The sequence below is a fragment of the Polyodon spathula genome, chromosome 41 (assembly GCF_017654505.1).
Source record: "Polyodon spathula isolate WHYD16114869_AA chromosome 41, ASM1765450v1, whole genome shotgun sequence".
Taxonomy (NCBI): domain Eukaryota; kingdom Metazoa; phylum Chordata; class Actinopteri; order Acipenseriformes; family Polyodontidae; genus Polyodon; species Polyodon spathula.
The window spans coordinates 1,345,199-1,366,907 of record NC_054574.1 but is presented as its reverse complement, the minus strand read 5'-3'; the positions used below and the strand labels follow the sequence as shown (position 1 = coordinate 1,366,907).

The following is a 21,709-nucleotide window of genomic DNA, read 5'->3' as shown; positions in this document are numbered from 1 at the left end:
GCAAGAGATCCATTCTGAAGTAAACAGATAACCTATCAGAAAACACTTCTGGAACCAGGAGCTGCTGTTTGATTATTTCATAAATAAATAAATAATAGTACAGAGGTGTGTCAGTAAATTGACGCCCCATCTTATTTACTCATGACAAGTCTCTTTACACTCCTTTATTCTATATTTTCTTAAGATGTCGCTTAGCATAAACTGCTTTTTTTCCCCGGACTATTCAAAAGGTGTACTAAACATTGTTTTTTAGGAGTCTGTATCCCGGACACAGCCTTGTGTTCTCCACTGTGCTCACGCTGTATATCCAGCTGCAGAGTGGAGGTTCACTCAGTGAGGAAGAGCTGGCCCTCCTCTTCCAAGGTAAATGATGCTAGAACAGGAGCATGTTTTAATAGCTTGGTATAGTCTAGCGTCGGTTTACTGAGACATAGCAAGATGAGCTGACATATCGCACTGTGTGGGATTTCTGAATGCCAGTAGTTAGGTTAGTCTTGTGTTGGTGGCTATATGGTCATTAACTTGTACATTTTGCTTACTGTTCAGTTTATGTGTTAACTGCGGTCAGGTGCAAATCGTTTTGGAAATTGGTGCTTAACTGTTTTGAAAGTTTAGCACTAGAGAGCCTACTAATGCTAAATGATCAAACCCCACCCTAATCAATCAATCAATCAATCAATCAATCTTTATTTTATATAGCGCCTTTCATAGTGGAACACCATCACAAAGTGCTTTACAAGATGCAGTAAATACAGGAAAGTCTGTGATACTTCAAATACAGAGAAATGCATAATACATGATATACAGTAAAAGAAAATCCTAATACATTAAATACAGTGGAATCAAGCCCCCTCACACCTTCCCACATGACATGAACCTTCTCGCCTGTGTATGTGGGTGGGTGAGTAGTCCAGACCCAATGAGAAACTATCATCATATGTGGTTGCTAAGGAATAATAAAAAAAAAAAAGAATTTAACGGAATTTAATTTTGCTGCTGCTATATGAAGTACCTTGGCGCTAGAATCCAGCGACATAGCATCAAATATGCACCCCTGACTACAGTGGCCAAATTAGATTTTGAAATGGCATAGTAGCAGGGAGACTGATTTGGTGTTATGTGCCAGTTTAGTTTGACAAATTCAAAACTGGTCAAGATTGATGGCATCATCGTCTGCAATATAGTGTATGTGAAGATTAGGAAGCAGCATGTTACACAGCTTGAAACAAAATCCCCCTGTGCTTTTAAGCAACTTCCTGAATCCTCTGGGAGCATGTCGCTGTCAGACAGCCTGAATCTCTTTTGTCAGTTTGTTTATCATTGGGATCTCTCAACGGGCACTAGTTTCATGGCTCAGCCCGTTGCTGGCTTTCTCAAGTAGACTTGGAGTTCTGTACTGTCTCATCGTTATCCCATCTGTCACCTTGCACTCACAAACAGCCTTCCACAGTCTGCTGCTGTAAGTCTTTTCCAGTCCTGTGACTTTTCTATTGCAATGGTCCTTTATTGCATACTTTTAGTTTGATATAAATCAATATGCAGACAGTAAGAAGACCACAATTCTTTTTTGACAGAACCCACTTAAGTTGTTAACAGTCATTCACTTTCAGGTGATTTAAACAATGTGCAGCGGAAGGTGCGTGCGAAATGACATAACATTTTGACAATATCTGTCCAATTTTTGCTGAATTAGCCAGAGTGGGATATAATCTCTGCAGTCATTCAGTATGTTCACAGCGGTCTCCTCTTCTGTGGTAGCATGCTGTATACAGTAATGCACATTCATTTTGAGCACTTGGTTGTGTGATGGGGACCCAGTGTGCTTGAAGGGGATTTATGCTGCACGTATTAGAAGAGCCGCACATCATGGTCCTTTGGTAGCCTGTGTTTATGGCCACGGTGATCTACTTTTTGTCTTACAAGACTACTCTTTGTGAATGATAACAATATTTACATACAAGACTACATGGTGACTGCAAGATAAAAGTGTACTGCATTGCTACTGCTGATCATTTAATTAAAGGTAAAGTGACAGGTCTGAAGTAGGGAACGAATTAAGTGGGATGCTGCATGAATTTGAGTGCTGCTATATATATATATATATATATATATATATATATATTTTTTTTTTAACCAAAAGGCTTCCGAGGCTGTGGCAGTGTTGCTCTGACACTGAATGACTTTGGCTCTGATGTTGACCCCCCAGCCTGGCTTCCCCCAGAGAGATGGGAGGGCTTGCTGGGCCTGTCTGTTTTACCTGGTCCTCTGGACAGTGTTTGTGTGCAGGTAAGTCACCCTGGCCTACAACATTCCCGTTTCCAGGGACATCGCATGTTGAAAATAATAATTCTGACCTTGCTTTTTTGTTCCCTTGCAGAGTAGAAGCAGTGGGAGAGTGCTGGTGTTATTAGAAAATGTGTGCTTTAATTTTAAAGCCTGTTTGTCTTTATCATTCAGTTTAAAAAGATCTAAGCCTCCTTACTAACAACCGGCCATCAGGAGTGATTTGTTATGAATATAGCAGAGCTGTAAACATACTTAGTAAGAGTTTAGAGTCGGGTCAGCTTACAAAAAAAAAAACACTGTGCCATTTCTCCATTTAGAGCTATTTTCATTTTCCAGACAACCTGAAAGGAATTATGGTTGTGCCCTAGACAAATGGCGACTAGTTATGAATTTATAATGATTTTACAAATGCAGAGCTGGACTGAATTATTAGTCTGAAGACCTGCTTTTGTTTTCCTTTGTGTGCAGGTAGCGGAGAGTTCCACTAAGTGGGAGGCATGGTACACTTCAGACCATCCGGAACTGGAACCGCTACCATTGGGTAAGGCAATCTGCGGGATGTGGAGAATTGCATGCACTGAGAATTTTGTTCCATGGTGATGTGCATTATGGTAAAGTAGTTTTATACAGGAGATAAATAAAATATCAAGTGGGTTCTCTGAGCGGCTCAGCTAGTAAAGGAAGGAACAACGGTGTGGTGTGCAGGTTGATTCTTTCAGGCAGGGGAGCGCGGGTTTTTTGCAAGTAGCCAGTCTTTGCTGGGGATTACACTGGGAGTAATGCATTGCCTCTGGTGCTCTCATAGGTTAGGGGGGCAGATAGGCTGTTTCTCCTTCAAGCTACGGTGGACCCTATTGTCCAGGTGCCTGGTAAACTCTGCAAGGCTGGCCTTTATCCTCCAGGGAATGGTAGCTCATCGTTATATGCTGTGGAGCTGTTGTGGGGGATTTTTGTGGTGCGGGAGAATTGTAAATTTTAGAGGAAAACGGGGTAAATAATTGGCACACTATTAAAAAATGAATAATTAAGTACAACTTGTTGGAACTACACATACAAAATTCATGGGCAAATCCAGATCCACAGCGTAACATTATCCCAAGCTAGGGTACGGTTGCATAGGCTACAGTATTTAACGGTTACAAGTTAATGCATTTTGTCCACAGTGTATGTAAAGACTGTATTATTGTGCTGCTTTGTGCTCAGAAAAGCTGGGTTTAAAATTCACTGGAGGCCTGCAATCATAACAGTTTGTCAGAACTGACTGAATTCCGGCAGCAGAATTTAATTTCCGTGAATGGATGTTTCACAATGGCAAACAGAAACAATGAAGCCGTGCATTTGGAAAATGCATCTTGTGAGTGTGTATTCATTACTGGCCAGCGTGGCAGCAGTTAGGGTTCATGGGAAGGCCTGTAGCTATACTTATTTCAGAAGGGATTGACGGTAATGTGGAACTGCGGGCCTGAGCTCTCGTTGAAGGATTTGAAGAAAAAAAATCACATATTAAAGCAAAATACTGCGCCTTGAAAAGCCTGTAAACCCAATGTATTCAGTTTGTGTAATGCTTGCTTCAACGCCGAGTTTTAAAGGTGATTCTGTTGCACATTTCTTTGCTGTCACATATTATTAAGGAAACAATTACTTTACTTCTCAGCATAATCTGCACTCCGGGGCCCAAGCAAATGCACCATATGGCATAACGTAAAAGTGAGTGCTGTATATCACAGCGACATTAGTATCAGCCCGTAGAGGTTTGTTAATGCATTTCTTTCAATTCCTCTGTTGTGTTCCTCTGTCTTACTGTGTGAGGCCGGGAAAAAATTACTTGTGGTGGTTTTTATTTTGGTGGGACACATGAAATGCAAGAAAAGGCTTACAGGTTTAATCAGAAACGCTGTAGTTTACAAACGTAACACAATACAAAAACAACAAAACCGTGCCATCACCCGTGATCACCCTGTTGACCGTTTCAAATATCTCTATAGTGATACGTTTGTTTTGTGTCTGAGCCAGTGGGAGAGCCCGGTTGTGCCCTGAAAGCAAAGAAATATCTGTACTTCAACTGTACATGCTAACACTGCAAAGCGGGATAGGAGGCTTACTGCTGAGGAGAATATCACTTTAACAGAGTGTGCATGTGTGTGGCGGTATAATCCTCTTCACGTGGGCCTCAAACCCCTCATTAGTAACTCTGCCCTGATGTCATTACAGGTTCACTCGGTATTGTTTTTTTCCTGTTTGCAAAAACAGCTTTTAATAGATAGGGGGAAAAAATCCTTAAATCAAATGCAAGTTACAAATGGAACTCCGTACGAATTACCACAAGAAAGCACCAAAATACATTTTAATAAGACCAAAGGCTCAGTTGTGATAAATATTGTGAAAACCAGTAACCTGTTGCCCCTTCTGCCCCCTACTTTGTATTTATGTATTGACAGTAGCGATGGATTGTATACTTGTTTGCTCCAGTTATCTCTGCAGTGCCGAGTAAAGTACGTCACGTGTGATTCTGTTACACTAACTGCATTTTGTTTCTTTAAATCTCAGATCAGTTTTTATCCCACAGCCGCTTCGACACACAATAAACCAGTATGCGTGTCTAAACTCCTATTCCTAACTTTTACCAGGTACCGGAACACTGAAGTAAGATATTAAATGTAGCAGATGTGAGCATGGATGTTTGTATCTGTTGTATTTTCCCCAGCAGCACAGGGATTTACAGTGGAGAATGTTGAAGATGCCCTTGGGAGTTCTGGAATCCCGGGCTTGGCCCTGGCCTCTGAGTTTCACCAGCTCCTCGTCCTCCGCACTCTCCTTCCTGACCGCCTGACAGGCGCTCTGTCCCTCTACATCCAGAGGCAGAAGAGCAGCAGTGTGCAGGCTAGACCGTATCCAACAGTTAGTGATATTGCAGGTAAGGAAGGAAGCTATTCACAGAATAATCAGATCATCATATGATACACGGGATGGAGAGAACACAGTAATGGAATCCTGACAAAAATTCCAGCTACTCGTCTTCAAGCTTCACCTGACACAATTCGCCATGCCTTTGAAAAAGACACAGGGGTCTGTTTACTGGAATTGCTTTAAACAGTGGCATATATTAAAATAGAGAACTTTGTATATCAGGATTATCAAGCTTGCCATGTCAGTTGTGTTCAGATTGGATGATGAAGTTCTTTAATGTTCTGGATGATATATTATGCTTTTTTTTTAAGAATAAGAATGATGGCAATGTATATATATATATATATATATATATATATATATATATTTTTTTTTTTTTTATTTAGTCCTCTCCAATTTTTTTATACCAGTTTTCTCCCCAATTTAGTGTGCCCAATTATTATGTGTATCCTCGGCTCACCGCTCGTAACCCCCCTGTCAACTCAGGGAATTTCTTTTCTGGAGCAGGTCCTCCGAAACATGCTCCTGCCAATCGTTATTTTTTGCACTGCGGATTCACAGTGAAGCCACCAGACCTATAGCGCCGGAGGACAACACAGATCTGTCCATGTGGAGCACCTTTGCTGGATGTGCCACTCGGGAGCCCCAGAGTCCTGATATTCTAAATAGGTTTTTGTTTTTCTTTTCAGGTCTTGCAGTAGACTTTCTTGGGATTCTTGTTCTCCTTCCATCAGGATTATCAAACGCTAACGGCCCCTCTCATGTGTGTTTAGTGAGGAGTGTCCAACCTACAGCTGTCATATGCATTGCTGCCAAGGTATTGATATCTTCTTCTATCGCTGTGTGAATTGAAATAGACCAGTACCGATTATAGCGTATGTCCTTGCACAGGTAAAGGATAGATCTGTTAATATACTGGCATGGGGAGAAATACACATGTTAGCTTTAATGTGGCAGGTTGTGCGAAGTAGAAGAACAAAATCTTTTGTGTGTAAATACACAGTGATTCAATGCTAAATATTGTTCCTTCAGTCGAGCAGAAAGAACAACATAATTACTAGTGAAGACAGTTGGAGATTCCTATAATACTCTTGAAGCATGTCAAAATGAAATTATATTCTAATTACCTCAATAAAATTATATTATAATAACCTCAGCTGCCACATTGCAATTATGTGACTTTTTAGTTTTCTGCGTGATAACAATATAGATGTTGGCTGCAATCTTGGTGCTCAAGTATTCTGTGATTCTCCTGGGCATGTTTTGTTGTCTTCGGAAATGTTAATATCAAATTCCACTTCAATTAAAATGCATTTGTTTTCATATTGTATGGGTCCGCTGAGATCTCGCTGACAAAAATTGCCAAATAAAATTAAATCTCTGGTGCCCTGGGATACTTGAAAACAAAACAAAAAAAACATTGACTGAGCGCATCATGTAATCAAACGATTTGACAAAGCTGTTTCATAGCCATTTTACAAGGAGAGAATTGTGACAAGGAGAGATAAGTGCTCTTTTGAAAGTAGATCTGCTCAACATGTCAAGGTTGAAATGACTGCAAAATCTTTCTATACCTTTTTTTTATTTGGAGAGCTAACGTGCTTTATCTGACTTCCGAGTTATCAAAACACTTCATCCAACGACACCCATTCAAAATCAATGGCCGTGGCACTAAGTGTTAAGGTTGACTGACATGCACGGCATATCTCTTTGAAGACTTAGCATTGCAAAGCTATTGATCTTTCTCGTTCATAGGAAAGAAGCATCCCTGTATCTGTAGCAACTGTAAAAGAAGAATTTCAAGGTTACATCGAAACAGCCTTGGATGAGATTTTTGAGCAGGATGGCTGGCTGATCCTTGAGAACCTGCATTTAGCATCTGCAGACTTTATAAGCAGCCTCTATGAGAAGATGATCCGAGGTACAAAAAACCCCACGCAATGGTAACACTGAATCTGAGTGGATTTTACAGTCTTGTACAAATGCTTCTTGGTGTACTGAACCCAATCTATACTGCATGTTTGCAGTTTCTTGTAGTATAATATTTCCCTATGCTTTTTTACTATCTGCAGTGCCATTTTCATCATCGTGCTACTGAACTTATCCATTTTAATAATGTACATTCCTTTGAAGCAGCGTTCTGGTTAGTAGACACAGTGTTGGGTTACAGTGTGACAGCAAGATGTTGGCAGCACCTGCAGGTTGTGAGATATAAAACACGGGCAGGTGGTATCCACAACCCTGAATAGATTATTGTTATTATGATTAGCTCGAGAATTTTTGCAGGCTTCATGTGATGTATTACACAGATTTACATAATGCACGTAACCCTAGCAATTATTTTTGCTCATGTAGGCAGGAAAATGCAGAACAACAAGAGGCAGTTTCGTGTGTGGCTTACTTCAGAGCTCGGAGCCCCATTTCCACAGCAGTTCATTTCAGAGCTCCACAAAGTAAGTACAGTCTGGCACAATAGCTCTGGTTTTGTGGCGCATTAAGTGGCTGAAAGAGCTCTGTTGAAATTCAGATGTATATTTATTACAAGATGCAGCACGGCTACAGCCCTTTTTTAAATTTTTTATTTAGTAGTTTTATTTTTTAATTGTTTTCTCCCAATTTAGAAATAGCCAGTTATTTTTAGGCTCAGCTCACCGCCACCACCTTTGTGCTGACTTGGGAGGGCGAAGAAACACACGCTGTCCTCCGAAGCGTGTGCTGTCAGCCGACAGCTTCTTTACACGCTGCAGGCTCACCATGCAGCCACCTCAGAGCTGCAGCGTCGGAGGACAACGTAGCTCGGGGCAGCTTACAGGCAAGCCCCCAGGCTGCCTGGCCAGACTACAGGGGTCGCTGGTGTGCAGTGAGCTGAGGACACCCTGGCTGACCTAAGCCCTCTCTCCCATGGGCAGCGCTCGACAAATTGTGCACCACCCCCTGGGAGCTCCTGTCCTTGGTCGGCAGTAGAATAGCTTGGACTTGAGGAGAGCACGAGGAGAGCCTTTACCGGATGCGCCACTTTATACTGTAAAGACACAAACAATTTGGCACAACAATGAAACAGATGTTTTGGGTATTTGAAGCCCTGCTTTTAGTTTAGTCTAATTAAAAATGATCTTTTGACAAGAAGTGTTTCAGTTATAAAACTGAACTTTGTTTGATTCAAGACTTGATGTTGTCCTTTTATAATTATAAATGACCTGCAAAATATACAGACTAATACAGGGGTACAAACCGTTTTGAAAACTGATACAAAACTATTTTGAACGAATGCACTAAGCATTTATTTTCAGGCAATGGGAGATGCTGCCAAATATTAAAGAAATCATTCATTGTGACAATTCATAAGCCCTTATTTCCACATTTGTAACATTACCAGGTCTGTTTCAAAAGAAATGGTGCAAATGCTGCACTGAAATAAGTGCTCTAGTGAATCTAGAACATTGGGAGAAGAAGATTATTCATGTATTTATTTAAAAGTATTTACTGTATAAAGCACAGTAAATTAATTTGTGTGTGTGTGTTTTCATAGATATATACGTAGCAGTCAGTCTAGTTGTGGACTTGGTTTGGCGTATTTGGGCATCTTTTTGTCCTGTAAATACAGTCAGGACGTAATTGAAAAGTTGAAATTCTGTTTAATGGGACCATGGATAGAAAATGTGTTTTTGTAATTTTTCTTGATTAAAATCTAATACATTTGGCAATGTGTAACTTTTTCAGTTTAAATACCTTATAATATTTAAAAGTTGCCTTTGTTTGTCTTTATTTTGATCACATTGAGTTAGTTCATGTCTGTTTTTATAGGTATCATGGCACATCTTAAACTTTGGGCAGGTATCAAAAAAGACAGAAACAACAGATCTGCTTACGCATGGAGCTCAAAGAGGGTTGATACCCATGGGTAAGGACTTACAAACCTCTTTAAACTAACCCTAGCCCTAACCCTAACCCTAACACTTCCATTTACTCCACACAGACATATGCATAGTTACACACACACGCACACACACACACACACACACACACACACACACACACACACACACACATAATAATGTAGCTAATTACTACTGGCCTGCTGAGTTATTACTGGTTTAGTCTGGTAATGTGCTGGTATTTAATGATCCCTTATAAAAGTTTAGCACAGTAGTTTTGCAGTTTTACCATGCTTACCCCATGGTTATACGATGCATTTTAGAAAAAGAGAACTGCACACTCAGTTGCACATCAAAAACGTATATCTTTAATTCATAAAAACATATCACCAACATTTTGACACAAAAGTGTGCTGTTCTGTCTTTTTCTATATTGACTCATGGCTTCGGTCTTGTGAACTTGCTTTGGTGTGCACACCCTTTCCCCCCTACGCTATGCTTCCCATACCCCGGTTTGCCATGTTTATTAATATGCTTTACCATACCTCACTATTCTTCACAATGCTTGCCTATGCTTTACCATGCTTTCGCTATGCTTTATTAGACTTTGCTATGCTATTGCCCTTTACAAAGTTAACATGCATTACTATTTACACTTGACGTAATAAAGCTATACTTAAAAACAAAGCTTTTTAAATAATACTCCTGATTCTGTTCCGCTTTCTATTAGACCATTGATTTATTCCACAATTAATCCCACTTAAAAAGGGCAGGCTTGAGTATAAACACACTGTGTTTCTGATTAGCAGCCAGCTGTGTGGCTTCCAGTGTAGGGAGTTGCTTCCATTGCCATGTACAATAATACTCTTGCAGGAATAAAAGTATCCCCTTTTGAACAAATGGGTGCTAGAGATTTTTTACACAAGACTGTGGGATGACCTACAGTTTAATATTGCCTCTGAAATAGGCACAACATTTTTTCCAAGTTCACTATACTTAACAGGGATCAAAATAAGACTCCTATTGCATAGCAGTTTCACCCATTTTCACGTTGTCCTACGAGCTTGATTAGCCATAGATAACAGGCTCAGGTGTGTCTTATTAAACTCATAGTCAAACAAGAAATGGGTCAAAATGCTATGCAATGGGAATCGTATTTCCACCCCTGACTTAAAAACAGATCATCACTATTATAATTGAAAATAACCGTAAAAAATTGGTTTTTTTTTGCTTTTCTTTCTTTAATGCTTCAGTAATTCTGGCGTGATCTCTCTTTCCAGCTTTTACTAGTCCCATTTTGTAAACTACACAAACCAAAAGGCTGCAGCATATGGTGACATAAGTTAGCATATGGTGACTTTTTTAGTTAGAACAGCTGTAGTGGTCTATATTACACCTTTAATCACCTTTGAATTCAATTGTCAATAAGCTAGCTGGTGCACCAGTGTTATATTGTCCCCACAGTCTCACTTAATAACACATGTCTACTGTGCAATAAGAAAAAACAAATTCTTCCCCAGCGATTGTGTCAGCTCTGAACCAGCTCAGGAATGAACCCTGTGGTGCAGCGTGTTCCCCCCCGATGGTCGTTCGCTGCCTCTGCTTTGGTGTGTGTGTTCTGCACGGGATGATGGAGGCATTGCAGTTTCTGCCTGTCTCTGGGCTGAGTCAGGTGTACCCTATAAGTTACACACAGCTTCAGCAGGTGAGTTAAAGTACATTGTGGAAAAGGGAATTCATCTGGTTCATTTTGGAATCAAATGAACGTCAGTGATGTCGGAAAAACATTATTTTAGATTCATATGAACCCCGGTGTGTTCTATATTGGGGTCTACTGCAACCTTGCATAGGAGTCTCAGGGTGTGGTTCCAAAAGTTAAAGGAGCAGCCTAACCAGTCAAGCTGGTAGGAATCCCATATGGTCTGTATATTTATAGTTACAGTAACATGCAGATCTTGTCTCGTAACGCACAGCTTAAGAAGGAAACTATTGTCCCACATTTATAGCTTATACCCAATGTCCAGCATCAGGTCAGGTATCCCACTGCTACTACCATGTGTAACCAAAAAAGGTAAAAAAAGTTGAATAACCGTTACTAACAACGCAAAAGAAAACTTAGACATTCAGGGTTTATATTTCTCTCTTTTTTCATAGGCTATTGGTGTTGTCGTGTCCAGTGGTCAGCATTTGCAAAGTTCAAGTGAAAGTGCACTTCAAATCGTCACTAAGAAAATAGCCACAATCTACACTAACCTTGTCACGAACCCTGAGGACGCCATCTATGTTCAGTCACTGGCTACTGAAATATTACCCCAGTGTCTTCAACCAAAAGGCAAGTGCAGGCAGTGCAGCCCACCTGACTGCAGGACAGGAGATTGCTGTGTTTGATACTCTGGAAGTCTAGTATATTGCATTCCCTTTTGTGTGTGCCCTCCATAGTCGACAAGGACAATGCCTTTAATGCTGGACTTTATTCTTATGCTTACACCATGCAATTTAGAACAGTCATTGAAGGCACTCTAAACTACTAAACACACTGACTTATTTGAGATTGGACACTTTGTGACATTTCTCTCCAAACTAAAAAATAAATGAACATAGCGGCAACACATTACAAATGCACTTCAACAACCCCCCTATAACACCCTTACAATTGTATAGAGTCTTGGCATCCGGTCATTTTTCCAGTGATCTTTGCTACATTTCTCAATAAAATCTCTAATAACCCGCTTAGTATTTAGAGCATTTAGAATGAGCTATACTTCATGAGGCCAGCAGAAAACCATTATTAAAGGTTGCAGTCCAACCTGCATTGTGATACTCCTATATTGAAAAGTTAGCTTTGCAAAAAAAAAACCCTACAACTTTATATTAAGCCAAGTGTGAGTTAATAAATATATTTTGGTGGTTTTAAAGTTTTTGAAAGTAAAGCAATTAAAAGCTGGCCTAGGTTTGCTGTCGCCTGAGGTACTGCATGACCACTTATAATACCAGAACACAGAAGAAACGAAAACAAAATACACAGCATCTCCTTTTATACAGACATCTTTGCATCCACTGAGACCTCATTTAAACTTTATCTTCAATGTGTAACGCAGCAGTATATGCAGCCTTATTCATTGTTCATGTTAAGATAGGGAAATGAATTGGCTACTGTGTATCACTTTATGATACTGTGCATTTTTCATTCAGTTTCAAGTCAAATTAGAGAATAAATCAATCTAAAGGCCAAGCAATGATGTTTTAGAAATGCTGTGTTTTTTTTTTTTTTCAGGAGAAATTGCAGTTGGCAAGTTTGCTGTCCCTATCCCTCCAGACACTGTAGATCCTGCTGAGTTCTCCTTCTGGCTTTGCGACAGGCTGCCCGAGTGTTCAAATTGCACTGGGCTGGCTCTGCACAACAGCACTGAAAAGACATGCCATCAATCAAGGTATTACTGCAAAGCAGACTTCATTTGTATCATTTAATACATGACGCGTGATTACCTTGTAAATCAAAAATATTTTCGCAGTCATTTTAACCAATTAAAGAACACAAAATAGTTTTGCCTGTCAAAACAAATAGTTCCTGTTTTTGATTTCAGTGGATTTCTGAAGCCCAGTAAAACAGCCTAATTCACATTGCTGTAACAGTAGCCTTGTTTAACCAAATAAAAGCATGATCTTGCCACACACTGCAGACGTCCACCATTATCAGACCTTGGATATACAGAGGAAAGAATGCACACCATTTCCTGGACTATTTTCCAATTGACAATGAACAGAAGCTGGTAGCATTTTATAAAAGCTTTGAGGTCATATATTCCCATTATAATGAATAATTAAACTCAAAACTAGACAACTTACTGTACATTTTAGCAATACAGGACAAACACTTTGTATTGTGTAATATTATCGGTTAGCCGTTGTTTGTGTTGTGTAAAATTTATGGCGCTTAAATACAATGAACTGTAGAGTAGATCTTCCATCTATAATTCTTCCGAGTCTAGCCTGTTCATGGACTCCTGTATTTCTAACTCCTGTGAGACTAGCTGGGAATCTCATTGTGGACAGACCGAGAAAAATAAGTCAGAAAAGACTTTGATAAGCCACTGACTTATTGTGCAGCCTTGGGGCAAGTTACTTCATTTCACTTTGCCTCCATCACATCTTGCTAAATCAACTAAGCCAAGCATGCATCCCCTTTTGGGGAAATCTCCAATGGGTACATTCAGACATCAATCCTGGAATCAAGGCAGTATTGGTCCTCTGCAGCTTGAACTGAATCATGTGTAAAAAATATTGTCTTGCTAAACATGCTGTTTTATGGATCTTTTAAAAACCCATTTTCAACCCTTTCGGTGGCATGCATTGCTGGACCTCAAGTGTGAATTTTCTTGATATACTTTAATGAAACACTTCCAAGTAGATACTATAAAAAACTGTCACCTTTTTACTGTGCTATATTTTTTTCTCAAACAAGACAGACATGTGCCAATGTCATGGCAACTCAGTGTTTTTCAAAATACATAGTTATCGTAGTTTTAAAATCTAACGATATGTTTAAATCCATGTTCCAATCTTGCTTGATTGCCACCACATTGTGCTTCAAGTAATTACCATTCAGTTGGCTGTTGTGGCTGCTGAATGAATTTTCCACATGAGATGCCTTAATATGTCTGCTTTTTATTGCTGTAGAATCAGTCTTGGCAGGCTGCCTAAACTGTAAAGCCAACCTGTAAATCCTTTCACTGTGTTACAGAATCCATTAAGTACAAGCTGGGAGACTTGTGTTTGAGAGCTAGGTTCTTCTGCAGTTTTTGACTCTGGGGACTGGAAGGTGCAATGGATTAATGTGCTTCCTTAATGCGATTGCACCCCCCCCCCCCCCACCTCCAGTGAGCTGATAATGGCTTGAGTTTAATGGTTGATAAAATGTTTACAAAGTCTTATTATACAGATATGTTTATTTGGGTTGCAATTGGATGCAAGACACATTTAAGTCAAATTCTGTGTTAATTCTATAGCACATCATTTGTTTGTACATGTTAAATTATTATACTTAGGTAAAAAGAATTATAGTTAGGAAAGGGTTTCATAAACAGCAATATGCACTACAGCTACGGCCAAAGATTGTGCATCACGTTATTCAATTAACTCATTTTGCTTTACAAAGTCAAATGAAACCTACTCAATGTTACGTTAACGTATTGAATTACATATACCTCTTTGTAGTTTTCCATATACTTCACGAAAAACTGACAATTGAAAAATATAACATGAAATAGTGTATCACTGTTATAGCTTCCGGTAAACTCTTACAATATCATTTTGTAGTTTCTTTGATTACATGATAAATAAAAGATCGAAATTATGTTCATAAGTTGTTGTTTTTTTTTTCTTCAAAATTCTAGGTGATGCTAAACTTTTGGCCTTAGCTGTATATCCAAGAGGATACTCATTAATCACTGTAAACAAGTATGGGTTCTGAATTATTAAAATAGTGAATTGTATGTTGGATATATACACACGTCATTATCAGAAGTCTTGTTTTGAAGTTAAACATACTTACTAAGAAAATAAACAGCATGCTTTGCAATTTGACAGTATAACAGAGAAATTCCTTTTCTGCTCAAGGGCCATCGGCACACAACTAAATAACCAGACAACACAATAAAGTTTAGTTTAGGTTTTCCACGTCGCTGCCCTAATACTCCCTGTGTATTTTGCATTAAGAATGGTTTGCGCATGTGTTTTTGCTAAATGCCAGTGTTTCAGTTTGTAATAATGTTTGCCTTCTTGTGGGGTGGGTACTCATGATGTATTCTATGAGTAAAGTATGCTAATGGGCATGTGATACTAACCTGTCTTTTTCCTTGTGCAAAGTTCTGTCGAGCTGCTGCGCTGTTTATCTGAGGTCTATGAAGCTCTGCAGTGTGGTCTTCCACCAGCAGACCAGGAAGAATCCACCACTCCAACAGGACTGTCAGCCGCTCGCCTCGCTGCAGGTCTCATATCTGAACAACTCCCCTCAGAGGTAAGGAGCGGAGGCTGTTTCTGTTCAACTACATCAATCTTAAATAAGGCTTCAATAAAAGGTTTCTTACCCCTCATTAGCCAACATTCTTGCAAGCTTGTTTAGTTTTTTCTGACATTATTTTCACTGTGTCACTTCGTTTTGTCTTCCTTCACTCACTGACGATTGTTTTGTGTTAGAACCCTTGTGTATCCTCTCTGAATCCTCTGGAATTATCCCTGTAAACCAAAAGGATATGCCTTAACTGTTCCAATAACATTTACACTTGAACCCAATGTGGATCTTCTTGCACGTCTATGGAAGTCGGATCTTACACCACAAAATAGGAATGTTTACAGTAACTGCACAGCATAATCAAGACGCAGATACAACAATATGTTCATCAATAGATAGATAAGATGACTGTGACTAAAACCAGTGTCTCTAGAACAAGACGAGTTTATGCCTGTCTTGGTCAAGGTAATGAAAGAGCACATTTTCAGCTGATGCACGTACTGGTGATGTAGGTCATATTGACCTGTTTTCCATAGCACTGACGCTTGAAATGTGTATGTTACTGACATTCCTTGTTTTGTTAACCTTGTAAGCTTTCACAGTCAGATGCTAGCAGCCCATTCGAACCATTCAATTCAGTGCCTGGCACAACCAAAGAGGAGGACACTGAAGAATTTGAGGCTGTAAGACATGCTCTGCTGCAGGTAAGAATAAGTGTGAATTGTAGTAGTTTTTTTTGTAGCTTTCTATATTAGTATATCTATTCCCTTGTGTTTGATACAAATGCAACGTATCAGTGCAACTGGGCTATAGAACCCTCAAATGTTAAACGGAACGCTAAGCACACAAATCATGTGTAAAGTGTGATCGATAGAGGGTTACAGAGTGTGTTGCAATCCAAAGTGATTGTTAAGCAGTAGTGCAGTACCACATTTCACACTGTCAAATATAAATTCTGTTTAAATTAATTATATAACTTCCTATCTGACAAGTTCTGAAACATCCATACCCACTACTCTTTATCCTAAGGTATAGCAGATTCCCACTGCAATTGCAACCCAGTGAAATTTCCTCAACAACTCACTTTCAAGTCAATCTGCATTTACATAAAATATGTGGTGCCAGGTAAAACCCACAATGCTGTTTGAGCTCATGAATATTTTATCCTTAATGACACTGGTGCACCAGAAGCCTGTTAAGAAATAAGATGAAAAGAATACACAGACGCAACATCCTTGACCTTACTTGATTAGCAGAACAAACAAGAAAAAACTGCATTCCACTACATCCAATCTGTATTTTATATGCGCACATTTTGTCACTGATATCCAATCAAAACTCATTACATTTCACCTTGATGTCATCCTTGTATAGAAATGTGTTTCAGAAAGCGTTACGCTCATATGATGCTATTTACATTTCATCAACATTTTTGCATTGTTAAATGTTAATTAACCTGTACCCAAACGGCACTGTGAATCTCACTTTAACACTATGCTGAAATTCTGATCACACTGCGGTAGCCAGTGGTGTTCAGTATTGTTTGGCTTTGTGATCTTCTTAATGTAATTACTGACATCTCAATGATCACAGCTTTATTTTAATCAAATAGATTAATAAACCCTGGTCGCCTTCTACATCTACAAAAGCCAGTTTACAGCAGTTTATCTCTTGAGAAAATGAGACACACGGCTTGGTAAGAAGAAGGATTGTTTGAGCAAGACCTGCATAATTTACCTGTCACTCCCCCCCCAAAAGCATTTAGATAATAAAAGTATGCGTTTACCTCCTGACACCCCAGAACGCTCTCCAGGGGAACGGGGTCTTGTAACGCAATTTATTGTAAAACATACACTGGTGAGACAGCCACCCCAGTCAATGGAACACCGTGTGATTCTCCACCTTATTACCAAGAACAGGCAACGACATTGGAAAGCAGCAAACTCGCTCGAAGGGCAGAGGAAAGCCATTAAATTCAGCACGCATCATATTTCATAATCGGCAGTGCGGCGGGTGCGCTGACATGGCGGAATTATTTTGTTGCAGCCAGGATAATGTACAGCTGGCTGCATCTGCTTCTCTTGGCATTTTACTTCTGTAGACTCTCGCAGCCGCTCGAACCATTAATCATCGGTGCAGGACATCACAGGCCAAAGCCTAAATATATACTTTATACAGCCGAAATTGAAACTGTATCAGCTGCAGATTGCGAATGGTTAAAAAGAGAAGTGTCTTGTGTATATCTCAGTTTAGATAAATGCTTTTAAAGCACTCTGGTGTTACTATGTTGGGTTAACCACTTAATTCCCGTTCCTCAAAAGCTACGTCTGTAGTGTTGGGTGTCAAACAACACAGGTCTATACGATGGTGAATTTTGTCTACAAGTTATGGCCAAAAATGGAATATTTACTATAGAAGATGATTAACCTTAAAAACACCATCTTTAAACAATATAATCTTTAAATGTGTATCACATCTCATGAGGCTAAACAATACTGAAGTTGGTTAGTGATGGGGCTCACATTGAAAAAAATAATTAAGCAATGACACTAAGGGATGCCTGTGGCTGTATAGAATTCAGTACACAGGGAAAAAGTGGGAAGTTCCATTAAAGGTGGTGTCACCATGCACAACAGTTTTTGGGTGCTTGTAGTACATTTAAAGAAACCAATCTAATAAATTGAAATTTTAAAAAGAAAGTGAAATTGCTTCAGCAGCAACGTACCTTCCCTCCGTAACTTTCAATTAAACGAAACACACATTGCGAAATTAATTTCCCTAGTATGCCAAGTCCTTCAGTGAATTCATTTGGACTGACTTTTATTTATTCCCTTATAGAAACATCATTTATCAGATGCAAGTACATTTTCCACTATATTAACTGGCACACTATTAATTAACCGTGTCAAATGAGGCAATTTTCTCGTGTTACAGCACTGTTTGTTTTGATTTTCTTTACATCTTTGTTTGTGTTTGTAAAACCCTTGAGGCAAATGTTCCTTCTTCTTAATTAACATTAAAACAGGCCGGTGAATTGCACGATGTCACATTAAGGCCAGGATAATTATTATTATTTTGTTTTTAATTCAGTTACGACAAGAGCACAAGATTCATTCTTTCGGGATTGTGACGTCTCAAACCTGTTATGTAGAGATTGCAAGATAAACTGGGTTCTGTTCAATTGAGTTGTGGCTCTGAAAACCTCCACAGTATAACTGAGTTGGCAAAGACAGCAATATCGAAGACCAAGGAGCCAGAACAACAAAACAACTTTTAAACTTCCACATTGGTCCAAAGCTAGTTTTCTTGTCATTTTTTCCTGGTGTCACCTTGTGGTGATAAATGTGAATTGGTTCTTATATGCATTTTTTTATGTATATTTAATAAACGCTGTCCAGATGTGCATGTATGTATATCTAACATGATATGCTGCACAGCTGATGTTGTAAATAAAGACAATTACCCATAACAACCCAAAATAAAACCTCATAACAACCCAACCTGCAAAACACCTATACGTCTCTCACTTCTTGAGTTTTTTATTCTAACATTGAGGCAAATGAATGTGTGATATAAAGCTCTTACTGTGCATTTATTAGCATGAGTATATCTATCACATTCCTCCCACATGCGTGGTTTCTTTTTTTTAAACCACTGCCTTGCAATTAATCAATCAGCAGCTGCTGTGTAATTAATCTGTTCAAGCTGATCCGCCATTGTTCACTTTATAATAAAAGTCAATTTCTGTTGTATTTGTTGTATATTAAAAGCACATATTTTATTCATTGAGCAATATCTATTTTTGTTGTGCTTATTAATGTATTGATTTATGGAAGTGCAAAATTAATTTAAATGTCGCCTTGGATAAAGGCGTCTGCCAAATAAATGAATAATAATAATAATAATAATAATAATAATAATAATAATAATAATAATAATAATAAAATAAATGATGAAATCCACTTGTCAAGAAACATATGCTGTATTTCATTCTGGTAAAAAAAAAACTGCATAATTCCCTTTTGGGAATTGCATTTCAATGTTTGGATTTGCACAGTTCTATCAAGACAAGCTGCCTGTAGTTTCAGCTTGTTGTAGTAGACTCCTTACTGCCACCAGGTGGCCTGTTGACACCATAAGAATTGCTGTTGAAGGTGCACCATGACCTGCACATGATGCATTCATCCCTCTTTATCGATCCTGGTTCTAGGAATGCTCTTGGCTGGACCGTTCCCTCAGTCACATCCGGCAGCAGGTCAGCGGGCTGGAGAAGTCCTTGCTGACAGACACCTTGGCTTTGCCAGATCATCTGGCAGAGGTCGCAGAATCCTTAAAGAAGGATGAGGTGCCGGGATCATGGCTTCAACCTTACTGTCAGCTAGGCACCCACACACTTTCTACTTGGATACAAGGTACATGTAGAAAATGTATGGACAAGTTGCATACACAAATTTAAATACTGTATGTGTGTAGATGTATAAAAGGTTGCGATCTAAAGTTGCCTTTTAATTACCTGATACAGTTGGGTGGCATTTAGGAATGAAGTCATGGGCGAAATTAGAAAAATAGACTCTGGTACCAGCCCACTCTGTGCTTTTCACTTCCCTGCAGGGCCTGCAGTCTGACTGAAAACGTTTCTGTCTTTTGAGAAATATTGGATCTCAGCTTGACACATAGAGACTTGTTTTTTTTTTTTTTAAATGGCTGTTCTAGCAACTCTTTGAAATCACTTAAATCATTTTTTTTCCTTTATTGGTCATAGCACTTTTTTAATATTTTTTACAGCCAAGGGCTGATGTGGCTTGCTTGTAATCCCTCATCGGTTGATGCATGTATAGTTATCAATTAGCGGCTTTCCGAATCCCGGAACAAATTCCTGCTTAAATCACAACGTGTCGCCTTCAGGCTTTAAGAGTTTATATAATGTCAGCCTGAGGTTAAATGATAGCCATCAAACTGATCATCAGTGGAGATTGACTCAGTGAACCCAGAACTTTAGAATTTTGCTTAATTAACCTTGTGTCTGATACTTTAATTAAATCTAAAATTGCCCCGACTGGCTTGCTATCTGCCTTTCCTAATGCAGATTTAAAGAAGAGGCACAGCCAGGTAAAACGGTGGGTCAAGGAAGGAATGGTTCACCATGTAGAGGAAACAGCAGGAAACAGAATACAGTCAGTGTGGCTTGGGGGGCTGGTCAACCCTGGGGGCTTGATTGTGGCACTGCAGCAAGCATATGCAGCAGCAAATGGATGTTTACTTGACAAGGTAAAGCACTCTTTCTATAATGTGGTAGATTTAGTATATTAGAAGTTATAAGTCTAAAAAGCAACAATCTTATTTCCACTGGCCTAAAACTAGTGCTGTGTTTTTATTGTATTTACGGATGCTAACAAAGTCAGTGTTAAATCCACCAGTGTTTAGAGCATTCATATAGAACCCCCACTCTTCATAAGTGACACGAGAGACTATTATTAATAATATGTAGCATTTACTAATAGAAGCTTTTTAATGATCAATTATCAGTGCCATTATCACATGGAAATAAGATCGGCTGCTAGGATGAGTGTGAGGCGAGAGTGTATTAAATGGAATGTCCAGACAGTAATTTATGTGTACAGAAATAAAATAATTTATTTTTATTATCTATACACAACAAAATAATTAAATAACAAAAGAAAACAAAATGGTGTGAGGGAAGGAGTGCAGGGGTGAAATCCAAAACAGATCGTGATAACTCGTCTTTAATCGTCTTCATGGCGAACCATACATAAACAAAAAAAGACAAAAGAAATGTTAGTGTTTTTTTGTTTTTAAAAATCCTGCTGCACCAACCTAGTCTCTCCCTCCAACCGTTACTCCTCCTATTTTACTTTCGGACCAACCCCGAACACAGTAGTACGTTCCCTTTAGTATGTAATGTCCCGCCTCTGTAGTCAGTGGAACACCAATCCCCAACTGACAAGTGTCCTTATCCTTCACTGGACTCCAGTGGCTGGAATTTACATACTCGTACTTCCGCCCCTCACCAAGGTGCCACCCCCTCAAAAGATGACTTTTGCCATGGTCACGAGATCTTGGTAAGGGAAGTCCCAAGTTGGTTTGATGCCATCTACTGTCGGGAGGCTGAATCACAGACCGAAATCCCTTTGACTCATCACAGTGAGATATATGGTTACTGTCTTAACAACAGGAATAGTCTTCTGACTGGCTTGTTATCATATCAAGGATGCACAATGCCATGTGAATGAACTCAGCCCTTCAAAAATGTTCTTGATATTGTCAGGTTGCTCTGAGCTGTCACATCTCTAAGAGCCCCGAACACACAGTCCAGCCTGAATCCCAGCAATGTCAGCTGATCCTAGAAGGCCTGGTTCTACATGGAGCATCCTGGGATTTTAACGCAAATCAACTTGGAGAACCTAGGTAACCTTCAATATGCAATTTGTGAATTAGTAACTTCCACTGACTTCCATTAACATGCAGATATATATATATATATATATATATATATATATATATATATATATATATATATATATATATATATATATATATATATATATATATATATATAAGATAATGTGTTTTCATCTGTACATTGTGTTTGATCATCAACAAAATGTCACTT

At 39.0% G+C, this 21,709-nt stretch overlaps 1 protein-coding gene across 2 annotated transcripts in view; it reads left to right on the top strand.

Moving 5' to 3' along the window:
• LOC121305040 (dynein alpha chain, flagellar outer arm-like) overlaps positions 1–21,709 on the top strand; it is a 44,903-nt gene that overhangs the window by 13,267 nt on the left and 9,927 nt on the right. The window contains exons 11-26 of one of the 2 annotated variants that reach the window (XM_041236551.1): positions 254–363; positions 2,141–2,286; positions 2,755–2,827; positions 4,994–5,200; positions 5,883–6,010; positions 6,949–7,114; positions 7,549–7,646; positions 8,998–9,094; positions 10,589–10,773; positions 11,223–11,400; positions 12,343–12,499; positions 14,934–15,084; positions 15,681–15,782; positions 19,289–19,490; positions 20,165–20,346; positions 21,365–21,504. In XM_041236551.1, coding sequence (XP_041092485.1) covers positions 254–363; positions 2,141–2,286; positions 2,755–2,827; positions 4,994–5,200; positions 5,883–6,010; positions 6,949–7,114; positions 7,549–7,646; positions 8,998–9,094; positions 10,589–10,773; positions 11,223–11,400; positions 12,343–12,499; positions 14,934–15,084; positions 15,681–15,782; positions 19,289–19,490; positions 20,165–20,346; positions 21,365–21,504 — 2,322 coding nt within the window. Of the gene's footprint in view, positions 1–253; positions 364–2,140; positions 2,287–2,754; positions 2,828–4,993; positions 5,201–5,882; positions 6,011–6,948; positions 7,115–7,548; positions 7,647–8,997; positions 9,095–10,588; positions 10,774–11,222; positions 11,401–12,342; positions 12,500–14,933; positions 15,085–15,671; positions 15,783–19,288; positions 19,491–20,164; positions 20,347–21,364; positions 21,505–21,709 lie in introns of both variants that reach the window. The other variant, XM_041236550.1, reaches the window with a different exon arrangement.